General features: G+C 38.6%; 1 protein-coding gene across 19 annotated transcripts in view; it reads left to right on the top strand.

Moving 5' to 3' along the window:
- The window catches only part of GPR89A (G protein-coupled receptor 89A), a 63,943-nt gene that overhangs the window by 23,075 nt on the left and 14,630 nt on the right, over positions 1-26,238 (top strand). For 13 of the 19 annotated variants that reach the window (XM_063793612.1, XM_024352510.3, XM_063793494.1 and 10 more), the window contains 5 exon segments: positions 1,097-1,217; positions 2,082-2,162; positions 14,297-14,406; positions 16,618-16,706; positions 17,609-17,701. In XM_063793612.1, coding sequence (XP_063649682.1) covers positions 1,097-1,217; positions 2,082-2,162; positions 14,297-14,406; positions 16,618-16,706; positions 17,609-17,701 — 494 coding nt within the window. 19 annotated transcript variants of the gene reach the window in all.

The following is a 26,238-nucleotide window of genomic DNA, read 5'->3' as shown; positions in this document are numbered from 1 at the left end:
TTTGAGGCAGCAAAACATGGGCACAGGGAAGGCAGAGTGTTAGACTGATCCAGAGTTGGGAATTTGTAGGATTAGCGCTTCAGAAGGAAGATAGTAGGAGATTGAGGCTCCTGGTGAGAGAATTTGAAGCCAGCAAGCCTGGAGTCCAAGCTAGGTGAAGAATGGAGAAGCAGAAGACCAGAGGTTGCACTGACCTCTAAAACGAGTGTAGTGGAAATAGAAAGACTAGGAATGGAGGCCAGTAGTCAGAAAAGGAATATTGGAATTTTCAGTTTTGAAGCTGACAGAATTCCTGAATTATAGCTCTGGCATTTGACCATAGGAGTGGATGGCTGTAGTGAATTCTATCCTAGAAATAGAAAGTGAAAACCAATTAAAACCATTCTTTTTCTGCAATGCCAAACTTACTGAGTTATTCTTCAGCATTGCTTTCTCTCATTTATCCCAAATACATCAACCAGCAGTATTTATTTTAACTGCTAAGTTGATTTTCAGCATTCTCACGTGATATGAAACAATTGATAATTAGGATACAATTTATAATCCGAAACTGATGTGTTTGCCTTTGAATTACTCATTCATCTATAAGTTTAGTCCTTTTATTAGATGAATTCTGTGTTTATTGGATGCAAAAAAGAATAAGACAAAAGCAAAAGAGTATCACCTTAGGGGAAATACACATATATCAAAGATAATTAGCACAAAGTGGTTCCTGCTATTTATACTTTTCCAGCAGATTTACTTTCTTAGTTTTTTTTTTTTTTGGCCGATGCTTTTACTAAAAGTACTTTGCTTTGTTAGCATTCATGCTACCAAGAGTAAACAGTCAATGATTGTTATTTATAATTATTGTTGTTATTATTTTACTGCTATCACCCAATAAAAGAGATCACTCTGAAGCATATGGGACAGGAGGAAAATCAGTAAACTCTTAGTATATTTATTATAAATCATCTACACATTAATAATTAAAAGTTGGCTTGTATGAGTTAGTTATGTGTAATGGTTAATGTTTTAAATAATGTTTCCTTTTGCAGTACAGATGAGAGCCATTTTGTCTATATTACCTGGCATTAATGTGCCTTGATGTTTTTAGGGATCTTATCCATAGAACAGCTCATCAGCCGGGTTGGCGTGATTGGAGTGACTCTCATGGCTCTTCTTTCTGGGTTTGGTGCTGTCAACTGCCCATACACTTACATGTCTTACTTCCTCAGGTAACAGAGCGCTTTGCATCCTTTCTTTTTTGCCCCATTACTTATTGAATACATATGTCATATTATGCCACCATCTTTAAGATTATATATTAGATCTATGACACTTTTTATTCTTCTCTTCCTCTGTCCCTGTGGGCATTGACCTGGAAATCTTTCTAAATAAGTATTATCACTTGTACGGCTTGCCTTTATTATTTGTCCTACATTCATTTATTTTTTAAATGGCAAATTTCAATCTGACACTCCCCTCCCACTTTTTTAAAGGCACATTTCTAGTGACCAGCAGTATAAACCAACTCCAACTTCAGCAGTTCAGCTCCTCCTAGATATTAACAGAACAGTAGAAGACAATGCCAATTAAAAGTGTGCTTAAACATACATCCTAAATGTCACTGAGCTGAGATCATGCCACTGCACTCCAGCCTCGGCGACAGAGCGAGACTCTTTCATAAATAAATGACGGGTTGATGGGTGCAGCAAACCATCATGGCACGTGTATACCTATGTAACAAACTTGCATGTTCTACACATGTATCCCAGAACTTAAAGTATAATAAAAAATAAAATAAAATATTTAAATATATATATTTTATATATATATATATATATATATATATAAATGTAACTGGATCAAAGCTAAGAAAAACTGTAAGAGAGCTGGGTGAATTCCATTTCCCTGAGATCCCAGAGGATTAGCTATAAGAAATGAGAACAAAGGCATTTTAGTTTATTATGGTCATTTTACTATTTTCTAGAAAAAAGTAGTAGGTAACAGTTGAAGTCTATGTTTGTCTCCAGATACCCTGTATCATGCCCAAGAGTGGGACCCCAAAACATTTTGCTAGCAGTTTGTGCTTTTTGTAGGAATGTGACTGACACAGATATTCTAGCCCTGGAACGGCGACTGCTGCAAACCATGGATATGATCATAAGCAAAAAGAAAAGGTAAGATATCAACACTGTAATACATTTGGACTCTTACAATTTCTCAACAAGAAAATTTGACTGTGAATTGGTGCTGGCAGGGAATTTTATCTTATTCATTTTTACTATAAGGTAAAGTACCAGATTTAGTGTTGGCTGGACACAGTGGCTCACACCTGTGATCCCAGCACTTTGGGAGGCCACGACGGGGGGATCATTTGAGCCCAGAAGTTCGAGACTAGCCTGGGTAACATAGTGAGACCCCACCCCTTTAAAATAACAATAAAATTAAAAATATAAAAAATTTTTTAAAAAAGATTTAGTGTTTTGTGTGAAAGAAAATTCAATCTCATTTCTTGAATTTAGATCATTCTCCTTAGATAAATTATTAGAATTTTTTTGTTTAATTTTTTAAATTGTAAATTGACAAATTATGGTTGTATATATTTGTGGCATACAAAGTGGAATAATTAAATCAAGCTAATTAACATATCTATCACCTCACATGTTTATTTTTTTGTGGTGAAAACATTTGAAATTTACTCTCAGTGATTTTGAAATGTGCAATACATTATTATTTATTATATTCATCATGCTGTACAGTATGTTGCAAAGAAAAAAAACCTTATTCCTCCTTGTCTAACTGAAGCTTTGTACCCTTTGACCATCATCTCTCCATTCCTCCCACCCATCCAGCCTCTGGTAACCATCATTCTACCCTCTGCTTCTGTTGAGTTCACTGTTTTAGATTCCACATATAAGTGAGAACATGCAGTATTTGTCTTTCTGTGTCCAACTCATTTTGCTAGCATAGTGTTCTCCAGTTACATTCAAGTTGTCACAAATGAAAGAATTTCCTTCCTTAAGGCTGAATAGTATTCTGTTGTACATGTATGCCATATTTTCTTTATCCATTTTTCTGTTGCTGCACATATAGATTGATACCATAATTTGGCTATTGTAAATAATACTGCAGTGAACATAGGTGTACAGATATCTCTTTGACATTTTACTGATTTCAGATCTTTTGGGTAAATACTAAGAAGTGGGATTGCTGGATCATATGGCAATTCCATTTTCAGTTTTTTTAGGAACCTCCACACTATTTTCCATAGGGTTGTGCTAATTTATATTTCCACCAACAATGTAATAGGGTTTCCTTTTCTCAGCATCCACACCAATGTTCTTTATCTTTTGCCCCTTTGATAGTAGTCATTCTGACAGGTATGAGGTGATATCTCATTGTGTCTTAGTTTGCAATTCCTTAATGGCTAGTATGTTAAACATTATTTGATATATCTGTTGGTCATGTGTATGCCTTCTTTTGAGAAATGTCTATTCAGGTTCCTTGCCCATTTAAAAATCAGGTTATTTGTTTTCTTTCTGTAGAATTGTTTGAGGTCCCTATGTATTTTGTATACTAACCCCTTATCAGACATATGGCTTGCAGATATTTTCTCCCAGTCCATAGGTTGTCTCTTCACTCTGTTAATTGTTTTCTTTGTTGTGCAGAAGCTTTTTATTTTGATGTAATCCCATTTGTCTGTTTTTGCTTTAATTGCCTGCACTTTGGGGGTTAAATCTAAAAAGTTATTGCTCAGAGCATGATTTATGTAGTTTTTCCCTGTTTTCTTCTAGTTTTGTAGTTTCCAGGCTTAAGTCTTTAGTCCATTTTGAGTTAATCTTTACATATTAAGTGAGAGAAGGGTCCAAATTCATTCTTCTGCAGATGGATATTCAGTTTTCCCATCACCGTTTAGTGAAAAGACCGTCCTTTTCGCAGTGTGTACATGTGGCACCCTTGTCAAAAATCAATTGACCATACATGTGTGGGTTTATTTCTGGGTTCTTTATTCTGTTCCCTTGGTCAATGAGTTTGTGCTTATGCTTGTATCATGCTGTTTTAATTACTATTGCTTTGTAGTATAATATGAAATAAGATAGTATGATGCCTCCAGCTTTGTTCTTTTATTCATGATTGCCTTGGCAATTCAGTTTTTTGTGGTTCCATATGTATTTTAGGATTATTTTTTCTATTTCTATGAAAAATGACGTTGGAATTTTGATAGGGATTACATTAAATCTATAGATTGCTTTAGGTAGTATGGATGTTTTAACAATACTAATGTTCAATGAACATTCCAAAAATGAAATCAAGAGAACCATCCCACTTAAAATAGCTACAAGAAAAAATACTTAGGGATAAATTTGACCAAGGGGGAAGAAAGACCTGGACACTGAAAACTATACAACATTAATAGAAGAAATTGAAGACGACACAAATAAATGGAAAGATATCCCATGCTCATGGACTGGTGTATAACTTTTGTATTCAAAGAATGGAATATTGTCTATTGTGATTTTTTTTTTTTTAAGATGGAGTCTCACTCTGTTGCCCAGGCTGGAGTGCAGTGACGTGATTTCAGCTCACTGCAGCCTCCACCTCCCAGGTTCAAGCAATTCTCCTGCCTCAGCCTCCCGAGTATCTGGGATTATAGGTGCGCACCACCACACCCAGCTTATTTTTGTATTTTTGGTAGAGACGGGGTTTCACCATCTTGGACCAGGCTGGTCTCAAACTCTTGACCTCAAGTGATCTGCCCACCTTGGCCTCCCAAAGTGCTGGGATTACAGGCGTGAGCCACCATGCCCAGCCTTATTGTCCTGAATTTTTTTAAGTCTATTTTCCTTAATTTTTTACAATCTTTTACATATCTGACTTAGATCTCAACTTCCTTCGTTCCAACTACTTAAAATCATTTAAGTCCTCTATATCATCTTTGTTATTTAAAAAGTACTTTTACAATGTGTATTTTCAAGGTGGGATTTCATAGAAATCTATATCACAGTGTATAAAAGCATAGGCTCTGAAATCAGACTGTGTATGAATTTGAATCCTTGATCTACAACTTAATGGTGTGACCTTGAACTAGTTACTTTATGTCTTTGTGCCTCATTTGTAAAATAGAGGTAATAATAATGAGTTAAGACTTAGAAAAACAAGTTAGAGCCCTTAGAACAATGACCCACATATAGCTAAGGACAACTACTGAAATTATTAATAGTCTCTACAGTACAATCATTTGCTTTTCATGCTTTGCCTTCATTTATTCATTCATAGATTCATTCACTTAATAATTTTAGAAAACCTAGTTTACGCCAGGCACTGTACTAGATGCTAGGGATAGAATGATGAACAAGATAATCATTTCTTACCTTCATGAAGCTTATTAGTCTACTCTCTTTATTAAAGTTATTATTACCCATAAGTAAATGGTAACAGGTTTTGAATTGCATGAGTATTTTCACATTTCATATTTCCTCCTTCAACACTTTTCTATAGTAAGACCCATAGTCAAGTTAAAGAAGCCTTAATGTAAGAGATAACATTAGACATAAAGGCCAGGCGCAGTGGCTCACGCCTGTAATCCCAGCACTTTGGGAGGCCGAGTCGGGCAGATCACAAGGTCAAGAGATCAAGACCATCCTGGCTAATACAGTGAAACCCCATCTCTACTAAAGATACAAAAAAGTAGCCGGGCGTGGTGGTGGGCGCCTGTAGTCCCAGCTACTCGGGAGGCTGAGGCAGGAGAATGGTGTGAACTCAGGAGGCGGAGCTTGCGGTAAGCCCAGATCGCGCCACTGCACTCCAGCCTGGGTGATGGAGTGAGACTCCGTCTCAAAAAAGAAAAAAAAAAAGAATGATAAAGAAAGCTCAGGTTCACTGACTAATTATTTGTCTCTATTTCTGCATGTCTTTACTAGGCTATTGAAGGTAGACACGTGTATAATTTATTTTATTTACATTTATTGTTTATTTTACATGAGTGTATATAAATGCAGATTTTAAAAAATAGAGCAAGATTATTCAAAAGTGAAAGATTTATATAAACAATACTATTTTGATTCCCAAGGCTATTCTCTTTCTCACTGTATTTCTTTTATTCATATAAAGAAATGAATATATAAAAGTGAAGTCATGACCGGGTACTCATGCCTGTAACCCTAACGCTTTGAGAGGCTGAGGTCATGAGTTCAAGACCAGCCTGGCCAACATGGCAAAACCCCATCTCTAGTAAAAATACAAAGTTATCTGGGCATAGTGGTGCATGCCTGTAATCCCAGCTACTTGGGAGGCTGAGGCAGGAAAATCGCTTTGAACCCGGGAGGCAGAGGTTGCAGTGAGCCGAGATTACACCACTGCACTCCAGCCTGGGGGCAGAACGAGACTCTGTCTCAAAAAAAAAAAAAGTGAAGTCATGACCCATGTCAAGTGTGGATACATACTTTTAAGCCATTTCATACTAATAGTGCTAAGGAATTGACTCTGATCTATACATACTATAGCCATTTCCCCTATAATGCATTGTCTGGTCAGGATCAAGAATGGTTTGTGGTCCGACAGTAAGTTTTATTAATTTGAGTGGCTCACAGAAGAATCAGCCTCCCAACATGACCCCATTACCACAGTCCTTTACCCAGTGGAACTAACAGAGCAGATAGACAGCAAACATGACAACACTGGGGCCCTTGGGATTCATATAATGCCCTTGCCATTTACCACAATATAGAAAAACTGTTTTTGTTGTTTACAAGTGGTTTTACAAAATAAAATTTTTTTTAATAAAAAAGAAAAACTGTTTTTGCAAACATTCATAGTTGGGGAGGAGTAGTGACCAGAAAACCATCTTTCACCTTAACAGTAGAGGGCCATAGTGAGATGACATACAAGAAAAGTAACATTTGTTATGTACAAAAAAGTTAATGGTTTAAAATGGGAGGAGGAAAGAGGCATACGTCTTCCTGTTTGGAACAGTGAAGGAAAAAATGTTAACCTCTACCTTGAATTAGTTTTCTAGGACCTCTTTGAAATTTTGTAGAGATAGGAGGAAGAAATATATTCACTAGTGAAATTTCAGCAACAGCCACAGCCATTCTCAATAGAGGAAACTTCCAGAAATGACAGTGGAAAGAATTTAAGCAATTCTTTCTACAGAAAATCATAAAAACTGGAAAAAATATTAAAAGCAAGTATTTGAAGTTATTGGAAAATGAGCAGAGGCAGGTAGAAATTTGAGAAGAGCATCAGGTAACTATTGCAAGTTGATAGCTTTCTTGCCTGGAAGTGCCCCTTAGCCACCACCCACCCTCCCAGCACCCACTCAAGTGTACAGATTGGTAAGAGTTTAAATCAGCTGAGTAACTGAACATTTAAAGGGGAAATTTTGGAAATGAGGGAAATGCAGAAGGACTAATATCCAAAATCTCAGTATAAACCCTTCCCAAATCTCTGTGTCATCATTAAATAATGTATTTCCACGGTAAACACCAAAGAGCCTGAGAAAAATAGGCAGAAACTGGAAGAGAGTCTATCCTTGATATACTGAACTGCTTCTTGGTGCGATTTGCAAGGTTGCTGTGCCTTTGATTGAGTGCATTTTCTGAGCTATGTGCAGGTTGAACACAGTTTGGATGACAGAAAGTGAAAGCTTTTCTGGCTTGAGGTGTCAGAGGGTAGATCTCAGGACTGGCAAAGCAGTTGAAAATTTAGGAGAGATCCCTAGAAGCAAAAGATCCACAGAGAGGATAAGCCCTAAAATATGACTATAGAATTTGTCCAGACTACCACTACCCTACACAAGCTCAAGCTCAGCAGAGAATATCAGGGAGTTAGGCTAAAAAGGAGAAGCTAGAAACCAAGAAACTGAGCAGAAACATTAGCTGCTGCAGTTATGACAGATTTCACAGTTTAAGTAAATTAACTGCTTACTCGTACCAAAAAAATTAACAATTCTCAGAAAAACAAAACAGATTCCAAAGTCACTACAACATTTTACCTTCAACCAAAACTTGCTAGACATGTAAAGAAACAAGACGATGTGACCAATGTTCAAGATAAAAAGCAGCCAATAGATACTAACTCCAAGTGGATCCAGATTACACATTTAACAAAGACTTGAAAGTAACCATTACAAATATATTCAAAAAAGTGAAGGAAAGCATGATACAAGTGAAAAGAGAGAATCCCAACAAAGAAATGGAAACTTTTAAAAAACAACAAAATAGAAATCCAAAGACTGAAAACTACAGTAACAGAAATAAAAATTTTACTAGGTGGGCTTAACAGGAGAATTGAGATGACAGAAGAATCAGATCCATAAAAATTCAGGCTGGGCATGGTGGCTCACGCCTGTAATCCCAGCACTTTGGGAGGCCGAGGTGGTTGGACACCTGAGATCAGGAGTTAGAGACCAGCCTGGCCAACATAGTGAAACCCTGTCTCTACCAAAAATACAAAACTTAGCTGGCCATGCTTGCACGTGCCTGTAGTGCCAGCTACTTGGGAAGCTGAGGTAGGAGAATCACTTGAACCCAGGAGGCAAGGTTGTAGTGAGCTGAGGTCATGCCACTGCACTCCAGCTTGGGTGACAGAGTGAGACTGTCTCAAAACATAAAATAAAAATAAAAATTGAGATAGATTAATAGAAATTATTTAATCTGAAGAATAGATAAAAGATTGAAGAAAAATGGCCAGGTAATCCCAGCACTTTGGGAGGCCAAGGCAAGCGGATCACTTGAGGCCTGGCCAACATGGCGAAACCCCGTCTCTACCAAAAATACAAAAAAAATTAGCTGGGCGTGGTGGTGGGAACCTGTAGTCCCAGCTACTCAGGAGATGGAGGCAGGAGAATGGCTTGAACCTGGGAGGCGGAAGTTGCAGTGAGCTGCAGTCATGCCTCTGCACCCCACCCCAGGTGACAGAGCGAGACTCTGTCTCAAAAAGAAGAAAAAAATAGTAAATTTTTTTTAAAAAAAGATTGAAGAAAACTCAACAAAAGTCTCAGTAGGAGACAATATCAAGCAGTCCAACATTCTTGTGATTGGAGTTCTAAAGAAAAGGAAAGGGGCAGAAAAAGCATTGAAAGAAATACCAGCCCAAAACATAAGAAAACTACACCTATGTGTATATATAGTGAAACTGCTAAAAGGCAAAAGTAAAGAGAAAATCTTGAAAGCAACAAGGGGAAAATGATACATACAGGGCAACAATGGGGAAAAAAAAGTAATGGTTATTCAACAACATTGTAGAATACCAAATGAACATACAAAAATCAGTTGTAGCCAGGAGCAGTGGTGAATGCGCTTGACCAGCTACTCAAGAGGCTAAAGCAAGAGGATTGTTTGAGCCCAGGAGTTTGAGTGCAGCCTGAGAGCAACGTAACAAGACCCCATCTTGAAAATCCAATTTTTTTAAATCAATTGTCTTTCTATAAGCTAGCAACAGACATATGAACATCAAATGTTTAAATACACTACTTACAATCACTCACAAAATGAAATACTTACATAGAAGTCTAACAAAACATGTATATAGGACTTGTTCGCTGAAAATTATAAAACTAATGAAAAAAATCAAATAAGATATAAATAAACCATGTTAATAGATTGGAAGATTTGAATAGTAATGATGTTAATTCTCCCCAAATTGGTATACAAATTTAATGTTATTCATTTCAAAATCCCAGCAAGATTTATTTGTAGATATACACAAAATTATTCTAAAATTTGTACAGAAAGGCAAAATAACTAGAATAGTTAATACAATTTTTAAAAAGAACAGTATGAGAGGAATTCCTCTACCTGATCTTTAAACATATTATATAGCTACAGTAATCAAGACTGTGGTACTGGTAGACATAGATCACTGGAACAGAAAAGAGAACCCAGAAATACCGACACATGGCCAGGCACGGTGGCTCACGTCTGTAATCCCAGCACTTTGGGAGGCTGAGGCAGGTAGATCACCTGAGGTCAGGAGTTTGAGACCATCCTGACCAATATGGCGAAACCCCGTCTCTACTAAAAATACAAAAATTAGCTGGACATGGTGGCATGCGCCTGTAGTCCCAGCTACTTGGGAGGTTGAGACAGAAGAATTGCTTGAATCCAGGAGGCAGAGGTTGCAGTGAGCTGAGATTGCACCCCTGCCCTCCAGCCTGGGTGACAGAGCAAAACTCTGTCTCAAAAAAAAAAAGAAAAGAAAAGAAAAGAAAAGAAATACTGACACAAATACACCCAGCTAATTTTTGACAAAGATGCAAAAGCAGTTCAGTGGAGGAAAGATAACCTTTCACCAAATGGTGCTAGAGCAATTAGGCGTCCATAGGTTTAAAAAATGAATCTAAATCTAAGTCTTACACCTTATATAAAATTAAAACACGCCGGGCGCGGTGGCTCATGCCTGTAATCCCAGCACTTTGGGAAGCCAAGGCGGATGGATCACTTAAGGTCAGGAGTTCAAGACTAGACCAGCAAACATGGTGAAACCCCGTCTCTACTAAAAATACAAAAAATTAGCCCGGTGTGGTGGCGGGCACCTGTAATCCCAGCGACTGGGGAGGCTGAGGCAGGAGAATTGCTGAACCCAGGAGGTGGAGGTTGCAGTGAGCCAAGATCCGCCATTGCCCTCCAGCCTGGGCAACAGAGCGAGACTCCGTCTCAAAAAAAAAAAAAATTAAAACAGATAATAGACTAAAATGTAAAACTATAAAACTTTCAGAAAAAAAAAATCTTTGGAATCAAGGGCTACACAAAAAGTTCTTTACTTGATACCAAAAATAAAATCCATGAAAGGAAAAATGGATAAATTGGGCTCCATCAAAATTTAACACTTTTGCTCTGTAAAAGACTGTTAAGGCCCGGTGCGGTGGCTCACGCCTGTAATCCCAGCACTTTGGGAGGCCGGGGTGGGTGGATCACAAGGTCAGGAGTTCATGACCAGCCTGGCCAAGATGGTGAAACCCCGTCTCTACTAAAAATACAATAATTAGCCAGGCGTGGTGGCGGGCACCTGTAATCCCAACTACTCGGGAGGCTGAGGCAGGAAAATGGCTTGAACCTGGGAGGCGGAGGTTGCAGTGAGCCAAGATGGAGCCACTGTACTCTAGCCTGGGTGACAGAGCAAGACTCCTTCTTAAAAAAAAAAAAAAAAAAAAACTGTTAAGAGGATGAAAAGATAAGCTACCCACTGGGAGAAAATATTTGCAAGCCACTTATTTGAGAAAGCACTAGTATGTAGAATAAAAAACATTCAAAGCTTACATTTAAAAAAATGCAGTTAGAAAATAAGCAAAAATGATGAACATTTTATTGTAGAGGATATACAAATGGCACATAACCACATGAAAAGGTGTTCAACATTGTTAGCCATTATGGACATGCCATTAAAACTACATCGAGATAATCACTACACACCTATCAGAATAGCTAAAATAAAAATTAGTGACAACACCAAATACTAATAAGAATGCAGAGCAACTGGATCACTCATACGTTGCTGGCATCCATGTAGAATGGTACAGTCCCTCTGGAACACAGTTTAGCTCTTTCTTTAAAAGCTAAACATGCCGTTACCACACCCCAACAATTGCACTCCTGGGCATTTATCCAGAGAAATGAAGATTTATATTCACACAAAAAACTGTACTTGAATGTTTATGAAAATTACGCTGAGTGAAAAAGAATCCCCAAAGAATATATACCATATGATTCTAGTTATATATACATTTTTGAAATGATAAAATTACAGAAATGGAGAACAGATTCGTGGTTGCCGGAATTAAGGAATTGGAGGTGGGAGGGAGGTAAGCTGTACAGGTGCACCCTGAAAGATCCTTGTAGTGATGGAAATGTCCCGTATTGTGACTCTATCAATGTCAGTATCCTGGTTGTACTAGAGTTTTGCAAGATATTTCAGTTGAGGAAATCTGGGTAAAGGGTACATGGAATCTCTGTATTTTTTCTCAAAACTACATTATGAATCTACAATTATTTCAAAAAGTTTAACTAAAAAAAAGTAATGGCTGACTTCCTACTAGAAACAACAGAGACCAGAAAATAGTTGACTGACATTTAAACCTCAGTAGACATTTTTTAGCTTCTTCTGTTGTACACTACTACCAAACCTCAGCCAAGTGCATATGTTTTTCCATATTAGGAACTTTTAAATGACATTGGGCTAATAACAAATAGATAATTCCTTGTAAGCTACCCTTGTTATAAAGAGGCAATAGTGATGATGATAGTAAAGAAAAGTTGAAGATGAAGGTGATCTAATTCTATAGTACCTCATATGGTTGGGTGGTTTTTTCATTCCTATTCACGCTTCGGAAGGTTTAATATTGTTACCTTCTTAAATATATGATCATTTCTTTTTCATCTACAACTTATTTGATAAGAGCAAAATTGGTTTAGAATTAATAGATTCTTGATACAATTGAAAGTAAAAGTGAATTGTTTAAAACAAGGCCATGCCTGTCTATGTGCCTCTAACTTTCACTTCTAGTGATTACACTTCTTTGCCTATTATGAGACCACAGCACAGTGTCAATCACCTTTACATATTCAATCGATTCCACTCCACAGCCAGTCATTAGTGTTTGTTGTAGACACTGAAAATAAGGACAATAGAAATGAGCTCTGTGCTTCCTCTCTCACAACTGCCTCTTTTAATCCTGCATGTTAAGCTGAAATGAACTATTAAATGAGTGGAATAGAACCCTTGCCTTCTTTGTGTATGTGTTCTAGCTTTTTCAACTATGAAAATATAAAAACCTAGAATTACTAAGCCTTAATCTTACAAGTCAGAATCTCCCTAGGTCTGAGCCTCTTCTTGGTTGTTTATTACATCTTCCCAAAATGGTGAGTGATAGTAGATGTGTAGTTAGAAGAAAGGCAGAAAGAGCTAAAAGAGCTGTGTTTCATTCACTCAGTATCCAGGCAAAGGTCATTTTCAAAAGGAAACAGTTAAGTCAACATGGCTGACATTCTTTCTTGTTAATATCATTTTAGCTAATGGCTCAAAAAATTTCACCCATAGAAATATCATTTGATCTTTGGTACCATTGGTACTATTTGTATTAGTCCCAGGCATAAATACCAATGCTGCTGCTTGCTCTTCACCATTTTTATCTTTTGCCTCCCAAAAATATCCACCTTGAGTTACATTTTTCTTTGGTCCTGCTACTCTATTTTTATTAGACTCATCCTAGTTCATTTTATGCCTGTAGGCCTTGGCCCATTAAACCCTTTAAATCAATTATGTACAAATGATCTTTTATTTTGATCCTCACTAGGACCCTGTTGATACCTTTGTGGTGAGCTGGGACATGCCAGCAGCTACCACTGTACTAGTCGGTCCTCCACAGACTGAGAGGACCAGGAGTGGTAGGTTTCCTGTTGATTTATTCACCTGTAGGACAGATTACAGAAGGTGAGGGTATTGGACTTAGAGACTGATATTTTAGAAGGGGACAGGTTTATGCAATTTTGCTATTTTTTTTTTCCTTTTGTCTGCCTTTGAAAAAGAAGGAAGAAAACATGTATTGCGTTCCGAACTCTGTATTTGGTCCTTTAGTTAGGTATGTTAGCTGGTTTTTTTTGTTTGTTTGTTTTTGTTTTGTTTTTGAGATGGAGTCTCACTCTGTCACCTGGGCTGGCGTGCAGTGGCGTGATCTGAGCTCACTGCAACCTCTGCCTCCTAGGTTCAAGCGATTCTCCTGCCTCAGCCTCCCAAGTAGCTGGGATTACAGACATGGGTCACCACGCCCAGCTAATTTTTGTATTTTTAGTAGAGATGGGGTTTCACCATGTTGCCCATGCTGGTCTTGAACTCCCAACCTCAGGTGATCCACCTGCCTCGGCCTCCCAAAGTGCTGGGATTACAGGAGTGAGCCACCACACCCAGCCAGGTATGTTAGCTGTTTTATTTTGTCTTTAAATGGTAACTGTAGTAATTAAACTATGTATAGCGCCTTGTAGTTGACAACATGAATTCATATGTATTATTTCATTTATCTTCACAACCATCCAGAGATGAGGAGATGAAAACTCTAAGACCTCCCAGCTTCCAAATAGCAGAGCCAGTCCTCAAATTTATTGCCTAGCCCAAATTCTGTGCTTCTTCACCCAGGCCACATTGCTTCCACATAGTTTCCCTTCAGTTGTAAGTAGTAGAAAAGTAGGACTCCAGAATCAGTATCCTTACATAAACAGCTCAGTACATGAGAGGCAGTTGTGAGACTGGAAAATGGATGGGACTAGACTGTGAGGGTCCATGCTTGCTTGCTGAGGCTTTATATTTTCTTTCATTTCAGGATGGCAATGGCACGGAGAACAATGTTCCAGAAGGGGGAAGTGCATAACAAACCATCAGGTTTCTGGGGAATGATAAAAAGTGTTACCACTTCAGCATCAGGAAGTGAAAGTATCCTTTGTCCCTCTGCTTGATTCTTTTTCTTAACTCTGGACCAAGAGCAAAAGAAAAAAAGTAGTGTTGGGATAGTCCCTTCTAAGGTACCTGACTACATCAGAGTCCAAACTCCTAAGAGCTAGGCTTAGGAAATACCATGTGTACAGTCATCTTTCCAGCACCTGCACAATATCATAAAATCATTGTCTTTGAGCTGAAGCGGTCCTAAAAAGTCAGCCTTTCCATTTTACAGATGAGAAAATAGACCCAGAGAGGTTAAGTCACACAGTGGTTTGTGGCAAAGCTAGAAACATAACTGTGGTCTCCTCTTCATAGTTCTTTCCACTACACTATTACATTTCTCAACTCTGAAAAACCACCATAAAGCATAATGGCTACCTAAAATAAATGGCCCATTTCTAAAGTAGTTAGTATTCCTAAACAAATTTTAAGTAGCTCTGCTTCTCCAGTGACATTTTGGTTTAAAGAATCAAGGGGAGGCTGGGCGCAGTGGCTCATCCCTGTAATCCCAGCAGTTTGCAAGGCCGAGGTGGGCAGATCACTTGAACCCAGGAGTTCAAGACAAGCCTCGGCAACATGACAAAACCTCATCTCTACAAAAAACACAAAAATTAGCCAGGCCCAGTGGCATGTGCCTGTAATCCCAACTACTCAGGAGGCTGAGGTGGGAGGATTGTTTGAACTTGGGAGGCTGAGGTAGGAGTGAGCCCAGATCACGCCACTGCACTCCTGCCTAGGCAACAGAGCTAGACCCTGTCTCAAAATAAAAAAGAAAGGATAAAGGAGATTTGATTAATAGATTAATAAATTGTTCTTTCCTGATTGGTTATGATGTTGAACTACTTCCCAAATTATGTAACCAAATTTCTGTGTGGCTCTGGCGCTATTAGGTCAAAACTTTGGGGAACTAAGCATGAGATAGCATACTCCTGTTTCCTTCTCTGTCCCAGGGAAATACAAATTCCCTTTTGCCTCAATTAGAGAAGGATGTCTATTCTTGCCACAAATTATGATTTATGTCCTGGTGTCAAATGAAGATAAGAATAAGATCAAAGAAAGGCAAGATGATTGTGGAAGAGAAAGAAAAAGGATTAATTTAGATTTATTTAACCAAGAAACGTTTATTTCGTATCTCCTATTTCCAGGCTGAGTGCTAAGAAATAAAATGATGAGTAGAGTATAGCCTTTCTCCTCAAGGAGCTTACCCTCTAATCATGGGAGAGACAGACATGTAACTAGTTAAACCATATTGTTTGGTGGCTTGAACCATGCCAGTAGTAGCCACTATTAAGGAAGGAACTGAAGGGCACTTACTGATTTTGGTAATAGTGGGAAAAATCAGAGAGGAGGGAGGATTTAGATTGAAGTATGTGCTTCTATTTTAGAAGGGGCTGTATTTACTATGTTTATTACTTAAAAGTTCATAAAAGCCAATAATACGGGTTTGAGCTGTGTTAGTGATGAGTTAACAAACATATCAGGATTATTTAACCTCCCTGAGCCCCTGTTCTCTAAATGGGAGAATAATAACTCTACCTGATTGAGTTCTTGGAAAATAACATAGTGTAATGGAAAGAGCAGGCTTTGGAGGAAAAGAGGATTTGACTTTGCATCTCTATCAATTAATTGTGTGACTTTGAGCAAGTTATTTAACTCTCTGAGCTTCACTTTCCTTATGTGCAAAATGGATAACACCATGGCATAAGACAATCCCATGAAGATAAGATATAAAAGAAGATAATGTTTGAAAAGAAATAAGGTAATGTCTGTAAATCCAAGCCTATATTAGAACACAGTAAAGTATTAGTTCCCTTTTCTAACATTATATTCAGATAATGTAGGAGAAAGCTATGCTTTATTATAGTTATTATTGTGTAACTATTTACAATCTTGAACATTACATTTGACTTAATCTAACTAGATAAATCAAAAAACAAATGAAACCATCTGTTTGAGCTGCTTGACTTAAGAGAAACTGAGTGGTAATTGTTTGGTGGCAATGCTCTTGATGGAGAAGCTTTTACACACCTGCGTCAGAGGTTGGGAAAGTTGCTCTGAAGTAGCGCTGCTGGCTATGAAACAGGAAATTGAGAATACAGGCAACTCCGGGAATCCACTGTAGGAAAAACCAAAAGTATATGCTTTCTCATTGCCATTTCTTGAAATTCCTATGTGATTAAAACCTTGATGCCCATTCTGTGCCAGATCTTACTCTTATTCAACAGGAAGTGGATGCTTTGGAAGAATTAAGCAGGCAGCTTTTTCTGGAAACAGCTGATCTATATGCTACCAAGGTACAGAGCAAGGAAACTGAAGTGTGGTTTTTACCAATATTATTAAAGAGAGAACAAGACTAAATGGCTTTTTAGATTTCTCTGTGGCCAAGCAAGAGATACCTCACAGCTTCTATATCAGCCATGAAGCATTAGGGATAAGGGATCTTCACTCTTCATGAAATTGCTCCTGTCACTAGCAAAATCCTTAATGGAACACTCTCAAAAGTAGCAATTGGTGGGATAGTCAGAAGAGGCTTTTCAACATTTAGGAAGGTGGCACGTACCACCTCCTACTAACCTGGGATAAAGATGGTAGCTACTTTTATTCCTTTATAAGTTAGTAATATTATAAGAGCAGTAGACACCTATCTGCCATGGATGGCCTAGCCCTATTTTAAAGGATCCAGATCAATAAGTGTCGAAACTGTAAGAAGTAACTTTCCTATGTACATCTAAAATAAAATATAATTTAAATGTGCAAAATCTGTTAGTGAAGATTGCAAACTTTTAATTCTTTTTGAGGATAACTTTACAGGAGTAACCTTATAGGACAGAGGTTAACATAGGCTTTGGAAACAGATAAACCTGAGCCTACTCACCAGCTGTGTGACTTTGAGCAAGTTATCGAACCTCTCAAAGCCTCAATTTTCTTATCTGTAAAATTAAGATAATAGAACGTATCTCATAAGAGTTGTTATGAAGATTAAGTGGATAATGCATGTAAGATGTTTATCCCAGTCTCTAGCTAAAAGCAAGCATTCAGTAAATGCTGGCCACAACTACTGTTATTAGTTTAATATTATTACAATGTATGGTTTTTTGACTTAGCCTGAACAGTGATTCATAGAGGGAAGAATACTTGTGTTGAATATAAATTTATATTTTGCTGAAAACTATGTTTTGTGTTTGTTTTCCCCCAGGAGAGAATAGAATACTCCAAAACCTTCAAGGGGAAATATTTTAATTTTCTTGGTTACTTTTTCTCTATTTACTGTGTTTGGAAAATTTTCATGGTAAGTATGTTATTTTTAATTATCAGAGTTTAGATGTTTTTTCCTGGTAGTGGCAGGGAGATAAGAGTGGATTTGACTGATATATTGAACTAAATTCCAAATGTGATTGCATCAACAGAGAGCATGATCTTCCACATCTCTGGGCTTCATTCGTTATCCTCTCTCCTTTTTAGATTACATAGAAAAGGAAGGTTGCATTTTTCTTCTGTCAGAAATTGTTAATAAGGCCTTAGTTTATGAAATATCTAAATTGAGGCCGGGCATGGTGGCTCATGCCTATAATCCCAGCACTTTCGGAGGCCAAGGCAGGCATATCACCTGAGGTCAGGAGTTCGAGAACAGCCTGGCCAACATGGTGAAACCCCATCTCTACTAAAAATACAAAAATTAGCTGGGTATGGTGGTGGGCTGCCTGTAATCCCAGCTACTCAGGAGGCTGAGGCAGGAGAATCGCTTGAACCCGAGAGGCGGACGTTGCAGTGAGCTAAGATCACGCCACTGCACTCCAGCCTGGGGAGAGGGCGAGACTCCATCTCTCTCTCTCTCTCTCTCTCTCTCTCTCTATATATATATATATATAGAATGTGAACATTTCTTATTTTGCATTCTGCTTTCTGTGTTACCCATGAGTACATAACTGTATATATAACTTCAACTTCTACCTTCAGCTCAGAAGTTACTTGTCCTTTTTAATTATGTGTATACCTAAAAAATTAAGTTCACAATAAATTCTAGAATGTATTTCCATAGATAAATTCATTTGCTGTACATATAGCTCTAATTCTTTTGTGGTTTTCTCATAATATTTTTTATGTACAGTATTTGTCTTTACCTCTGACTCAGGTATTAATGGATTTCAATGTGATTACAGAAAAGGCTGATTTGACTTCCTAGTTTGATGACTTTCCTACTGGGTTTGTGTTTGTGCAAAGAGGAGCTTTGTCAGCTTGTTAGTTAATTTTGATCAATGTAGATGAATGAGGATTTTCATTATATAAAGGATCTAGTGTTACAATAAATTGATGTCAATAATACTCAGATGACATTTTAAAATCTGGATTCATTCAGTGGGAGATAATGAATGAAGATAGTATGTTCAGTTAGCAAAGCTGCTAAAAGATATTTTCCTAAGATGCAGCCTTTAGGGAAGCATGTCTTTTTTTTTTTTAGATGGAGTCTCACTCTGTCACCCAAGCTGTAGTGCAGTGGTGCGATCTCGGCTCACTGCAACCTCTGCCTCCTGGGCTCAAGCAATTCTCCTGCCTCAGCCTCCCGAGTAGCTGGGATTACAAGCAGGCACCACCACGCCCAGCTAACTTTTTTGTATTTCAGTAGACATGGGCTTTCACCATGTTGCCCAAGGTGGTTTCGAACTCCTGAGCTCAGGCAATCTGCCCGTCTCAGCCTCCCAAAGTGCTGGGACTACAGGCGTGAGCCATCACACCCGGCCTAGGGAAGCATGTCTTTTTTTTTTTTTTTTTTTTTTTTTTTTTTTTTTTTGTGAAGACGGAGTCTCTCTCTGTCTCCCAGGCTGGAGTGCAGTGGCATGATCTCGGCTCACTGCAACCCCTCCGCCTTCCAGATTCAAGTGATTCCCCTGCCTTAGGCTCCCAAGTAGCTGGGACTACAGGTGTGTGCCACAACGCCCGGCTAATTTTTTGTATTTTTAGTAGAGACAGGGTTTCACCATCTTGGCCAGGATGGTCTCGATCTCCTGACCTCGTGATCCGCCTGCCTCAGCCTCCCAAAGTGCTGGGATTACAGGCGTGAGCCACTGCACCCAGCCAGCATGTCATTTTTTAACAGGTTTATTGGGGTATAACTGATATGTAAACCGAACATATATTTATGTACAACTGGGTACATTTTGACATACATATATGCCTATGCAACAACCATCACCACGGTCAAGACAGAGAACACATCCATCCATCACTGCCATGAGATTCCTGAGATTCCTGGTGTCCCTTTGTAATGCCTCTCTCCCACACCTCTAGTCCCCAGACGACTGCCAATCTGCTTTCTCTCATTATATATTAGTTTGTATTTTCGAGAATGTTATATAAGTAGAATCCTACAGTATGTATCCTTTTTCTCTCTGGCTTATTTTACTCGGCATGATTATTTTACATTTTATCCATGTTATGATTTGTATCAGTAGTTTATTCTTTTGTATTGCTGAGTAGTGTTTCCGTGGTTTGGACATGCCACAATTTTGTTTGTCCATTCATCTGATGATGAATATTTGGTTGTTTCCAGTTGGGGGATATTACAGATAAAGTTGCTGTGAACACTTGTGTACAATTTTGTGTATAGACGTGTGCTGTCTTTCTCTTGAGTAGGCACTTAGGAGTGGAATGTCTGGATCATATGGCAGATGTAATGTTTAACTTTTGAAGAAACAGCCAACTCTTTTCCAAAAAAATTGTATCATTTACATTTCCACCTGCACTGTGTATGAGTTTCAGTTGTTCACATCCTCACCAACACTCTATATGGCCAGTCTTGCTAATATTAGACATTCTAATAGATACGAGGTGATATTGCATTGTGGTTTTAATTTATATTTTCTTAATGTCTAATGATATTGAGCATCTTTTCATGTGCTTTTTTTCCCACCCGTATTTTTTTTGGATGAATTATCTGTTCAAATCTTTTGCCAATTTTTTTTTAAATTTTAAGTTCTGAGGTACATGTGCAGGATGTGCAAGTTTGTTACATATGTAAGTATGTGCCATGGTGATTTGCTGCATCTATCAACCCATCACCTAGGTATTAAGCCCAGCATCCATTAGCTATTTTCCCTGATGCTCTCCCTCTCCCTCCCCGCCTTCGACAAGTCCCAGTTTGTGGTGTTCCCTCCCTGTGTCTGTGTGTTCACATTGTTCAGTTACCACTTATAAGTGAGAACATGTGATATTTGGTTTTCTGTTCCTGTGTTAGTTTGATGAGGATGATGGCTTCCAGCTCCATCCATGTCCCTGCAAAGGACATGATCTCATTCCTTTTTATGGCAGTATAGTATTCCATGGTGTATATGTACCACATTTTCTTTATCCGGTCTATCATTGATGGGCATTTGGGTTGATTCTATGTCTTTGCTATTGTGAATAGTGCTGCAGTGGACGTACATGTGTATGTATCTTTATAATGGAATGATTTATATTCCTTTGGGTATATACCCAGTAATGGGATTGCTGGGTCAAATGGTATTTCTGGTGCTAGGTCTTTGAGGAATCACCACACTGTCTTCCACAATGATTGAGTTAATGTACATTCCCACCAACAGTGTAAAAGCGTTCCTATTTCTCCGTAGCCTCACCAGCATCTGTTGTTTCTTGACTTTTTAATAATTGCCATTCTGACTGGTGTGAGATGGTAGCTCATTGTGGTTTTGATTTGCATTTCTCTAATGATCAGTGATACTGAGCTTGAGCTTTTTTTCATACGTTTGTTGGCCACATAAATGTCTTCTTTTGAGAATTGTCTGTTCATGTCCTTTGCTTACTTTTTAATGGGGTTGTTTGATTTTTTTCTTGTAAATTTGTTAAAGTTCCTTGTAGATTCTGGATATTAGGCCTTTGTCAGATGGATAGATTGCAAAAATTTTCTCCCATTCTGTTGGTTGTCTGTTCACCCTGATGATAGTTTCTTTAGCTGTGCAGAAGCTCTTTAGTTTAATTAGATCCCATTTGTCAATTTTTGCTTTTGTGGCAATTGCTTTTGACATTTTTGTCATGAAAGCTTTGCCTGTGCCATGTCCTGAATGGTATTGCCTAGATTTTCTTCTAGGTTTTTTATAGTTTGGGGTTTTACATTTAAGTCTTTAATCCATCTTGAGTTAATTTTTGTATAAGGTGTAAAGAAGTGTTCCAGTTTCAGTTTTCTGCATATGGCTAGCCAGTTTTCCCAGCACCATTTATTAAATAGGGAATCCTTTCCCCATTGCTTGTTTTTGTCAGCTTTGTCAAAGATCAGATGGCTGTATATGTGCGGTCTTATTTCTGAGTTCTCTATTCTGTTCCATTGGTCTATGTGTCTGTTTTTGTACCAGTACCATGCTGTTTTGGTCACTGTAACCTTGTAGTATAGTTTGAAGTCAGGTAGCGTGATGCCTCCAGCTTTGTTCTTTTTGCTTACAGTTGTCTTGACTTGTACGGGCTCTTTTTTGCTTCCATATTGAATTTTAAAATAGTTTTTTTCTAATTCTGGGAAGAATGTCAATGGTAGTTTAATGGGAGTAGCACTGAATTTATAAATTACTTTGGGCAGTATGGCCATTTTCATGATATTGATTCTTCCTATCTGGGAGCATGGAGTGTTTTTCCATTTGTATGTGTCCTCTCTGATTTCCTTGAGCAGTGGTTTGTAGTTCTCCTTGAAGAGGTCCTTCACTCCCCTTGTTAGCTGTATTCCTAGGTATTGTATTCTCTTTGTAGCAGTTGTAAATGGGAGTTCATTCATGATTTGGCTCTCTGCTTGTCTGTTGTTGGTGTACAGGAATGCTTGTGATTTTTGCACATTGACTTTGTATTCTGAGACTTTGCTGAAGTTGCTTATCAGTTTAGGTAGCTTTTGGGCTGAGACGATGGGGTTTTCTAGATAGAAGATTATGTCATATGCAAACAAAGACAGTTTGACTTTCTCTCTTCCTATTTGAATACCCTTTATTTCTTTCTCTTGCCTGATTGCCCTGGCCAGAACTTCCAATACTATGTTGAATAGGAGTGGTGAGAGAGGGAGTCCTATCTTGTGCCAGTTTTCAAAGGAAATGCTTCCAGCTTTTGTCCATTCAGTGTGATATTGGCTGTGGGTTTGTTATAAATCACCCTTATTATTTTGAGGTATGTTCCATCAATACCTAGTTTATTGAGAGTTTTTAGCATGAAGGGATGTTGAATTTTATCAAAGGCCTTTTCTGTGTCTATTGAGATAATCATGTGGTTTTTGTCATTGGTTCTGTTTATGTGATGGATTACGTTTATTGTTTCGTGTATGTTGAACCAGTGTTGCATACTGGGGATGAAGCTGACTTGATCGTGGTAGATGAGCTTTTTGATGTGCTGCTGGATTTGGTTTGCCAGTATTTTATTGAGGATTTTCACATCAATGTTCTTCAGGGATATTGGCCTGAAGTTTTCTTTTTTTGTTGTTGTATCTCTGCCAGATTTTGGTATCAGAATGAGCTGGCCTCATAAAATGAGTTAGGGAACAGTCCCTCTTTTTCTGTTGTTTGGAATAGTTGCAGAAGAAATGGTATCAGCTCCTCTTTTTACCTCTGAATTCAGCTGTAAATCCATCTGGTCCTGGGCTTTCCTTGGATGGTAGGCTTATTACTGCCCCAAATCAGAACTCCTTATGGGTCTATTCAGGGATTCAACTTCTTCCTGGTTCAGTCTTGGGAGGGTGTATGTGTCCAAGAATTTATCCATTTCTTCTAGATTTTCTAGTTGATTTGCATAGAGATGTTTATAGTATTCTCTGATGGTTATTTGTATATCTGTGGGATCAGTGGTGATGTCCCCTTTATCATTTTTTTTGTGTCTGTTTGATTCTTCTTTTCTTCTTTATTGGTCTAGTAGTGGTCTATTTTATTAATCTTTTCAAAAAACTGGCTCCTGGATTCGTTGATTTTTTTGAAGGGTTTTTCGTGTCTCTATCTCCTGCAGTTCTGCTGTGACCTTGGTTATTTCTTATATTCTGCTAGCTTTGGGATTTGTTTGCTCTTGGTTCTCTAGTTCTTTTAGTTGTGATGTTAGGGTGTCGATTTGAGATCTTTCTAGCTTTTTGATATGGGCATTTAGTGCTATCCATTTCCCTCTTAACACTGCTTTAGCTGTGTCCCAGAGATTCTGGTATGTTGTCTCTTTGTTCTCATAGTATCAAATAACTTCTTGATTTCTGCCTTAATTTCATTATTTACCGAGGAGTCATTCAGGAGCAGGTTGTTCAATTTTCATGTAGTTGTGTAGTTTTGAGTTAGTTTCTTAGTCTTGAGTTCTAATTTGATTGTCCTGTGGTCTGAGAGACTGTTATAATTTCAGTTCTTTTGCATTTGCTGAGGAGTGTTCTACTTCCAATTATGTGATCAATTTTAGAGTATGTGCCATGTGGCACCAAGAAGAATGTATATTCTGTTGTTTTTGGGTAGAGAGTTCTGTAGATGTCTATCAGGTCCACTTGATCCAGAGCTGAGTTCAAGTCCTAAATATACTTGTTAATTTTCTGTCTCAATGACCTGTGTAACATTGACTGTGGGGTGTTAATGTCTCCCACTATTATTATGTGAGAGTATAAGTCTCTTTGTAGGTCTCTAAGAACTTGTTTTATAGATCTGGGTGCTCCTGTATTGGGTGTATATATATTTAGGATAGTTAGCTCTTGTTGAATTAAACCCTTTAGCATTATGTAAAGCCCTTGTTTGTCTTTTTTGATCTTTGTTAAAGTCTGTTTTGTCAGAAACTAGGATTGCAACCCCTGCTTTTTTTTGCTTTCCATTTGCTTGGTAAATTTTCCTCCATCCCTTTATTTTGAGCCTATGTGTGTCTTTGCACATGAGAGGGGCCTCCTGAATACAGCACACTGATGGGTCTTGATTCTTTATCCAGCTTGCCATTCTGTGTCTTTTAATTGGGGCATTTAGCCCATTTACATTTAAGGTTAAAATTGTTATATGTGATTTGATCCTGTCATCATGATGCTAGCTGGTTATTTTGCAGACTTGTTATTGTGGTTGCTTCATAGTGTCATTGCTTTGTGTACTTCAGTGTGTTTTTGTAGTGGCTGGTAATAGTTTTTCCTTTCCATATTTAGTGCTTCCTTCAGGAGTTCTTGCAAGGTGGTCACAAGTTCCCTCAGCATTTGCTTGTCTGAAAAGGATTTTATTTCTCCTTCACTTATGAAGCTTAGTTTGGCCAGATAGGAAATTCTGGGTTGGAAATTCTTTTCTTTAAGAATGTTGAGCTGGGCGTGGTGGCTCACGCCGGTAATCCCAGCACTTTGGGAGGCCGAGGCGGGCAGATCACGAGGTCAGAAGATCGAGACCATCCTGGCTAACACGGTGAAACCCCATCTCTACTAAAAATACAAAAAATTAGCCAGGCATGGTGGCAGGCGCCTGTAGTCCTAGCTACTCGGGAGGCTGAGGCAGGAGAATGGCATGAACCCAGGAGGCGGAGGTTGCAGTGAGCCGAGACTATGCCACTGCACTCCAGCCTGGGTGACAGAGCAAGACTCCATCTCAAAAAAAAAAAAAAAAACAGAATGTTGAATATTGACTCCCAATTGCTTCTGGCTTATAGGGTTTCCACTGAGAGGTGCACTGTTAGTCTGATGGACTTCCCTTTGTAGGTGACCTGTCCTTTCTGGCTGCCCTTAACATTTTTTCCTTCATTTCGACCTTGGAGAATCTGATGATTATGTGTCTTGGGGTTGATCTTCTCATGGAGTATTTTACTGGAGTTCTCTGGATTTCCTGAATTTGAATGTTGGCCTGTCTTGCTAGCTTGGAGAAGTTCTGGCCTGTCTTGCTAGGTTGGGGAAGTTCTCCTGGATGATATCCTGAAGTATGTTTTCCAACTTGAAACGGTTCCGTTCTCCCCGTCTCTTCCAGGTACCTGAATCAGCTGTAGGTTCGGTATTTTTATGTAATCCCATAGTTCTCAGAGGTTTTGTTCATTCCTTTTCATTCTTTTTTCTCTCACCTTGTCTGCCTGTCTTATTTCAGCAAGATAGTCTTCAAGCTCTGAGATTCTTTCCTCTGCTTAGTCTCTTCAGCTATTGATATTTGTGGTTGCATTGTGAATTTCACATTGTGTTTTTCAGCTCCATCACATTGTTTATGTTCCTTTTTAAACGGGTTATTCTGGTTAACAGCTCTTATAATGTTTTATCATGGTTCTTGGCTTCTTTGCATTGGGTTAGAACATTACTCCTTTTGCTCAGCAAAGTTTGTTACTGCCCAGCTTCTAAAGCCTACTTCTGTCAGTGCATCCATCTCAGCCTCAGCCTTAGCCCAGTTCTGTGCCCTTGCTGGAGAGGTGTTGTGATCATTTGGAGAAGAGGCACTCTGGCTTTTTGAGTTGTCACCGTTTTTGTGTTGATTCTTTCTCATCATCCTCAGTTTATCTACCTTTGATTTTTGAGGCTGCTGACCTTTGGATGGGGTTTTTGTGGGGTCTTTTTTTGTTGATGTTGTTGTTGTTGCTTTCTGTTTGTTTGTTTTTAACAGTCAGGCCCCTCTTCTGTAGGGCTGCTGCCATTTGTTGGGGGTCGAATCCATACCCTACTCGCCTGGGTCCCTCTCGCACCTGGAGGTATTACCAGTGGAGGCTGCAGAATAGCAAAGATGGCTGCTTGCTCCGTCCTCTGGGAGGAAGCACTGACCTGATGCTGGCAGGAACGTTCCTGTATAAGATGTCTGGCAACCCCTGGTGGGGGGTCTCAGTCAGGAGGCACGGGATCAGGGACCTGCTTAAGGAAGCACTCTGACTGCCCCTTGGCAGAGCAGCTGTGCTGCACTGAAGGGAATCCCCCTC

This window comes from Pan troglodytes, chromosome 1 (assembly GCF_028858775.2).
Source record: "Pan troglodytes isolate AG18354 chromosome 1, NHGRI_mPanTro3-v2.0_pri, whole genome shotgun sequence".
NCBI classification, from domain to species: domain Eukaryota; kingdom Metazoa; phylum Chordata; class Mammalia; order Primates; family Hominidae; genus Pan; species Pan troglodytes.
The sequence above is the reverse complement of the archived record's forward strand: the minus strand, read 5'-3'. Positions and strand labels throughout refer to the sequence as shown.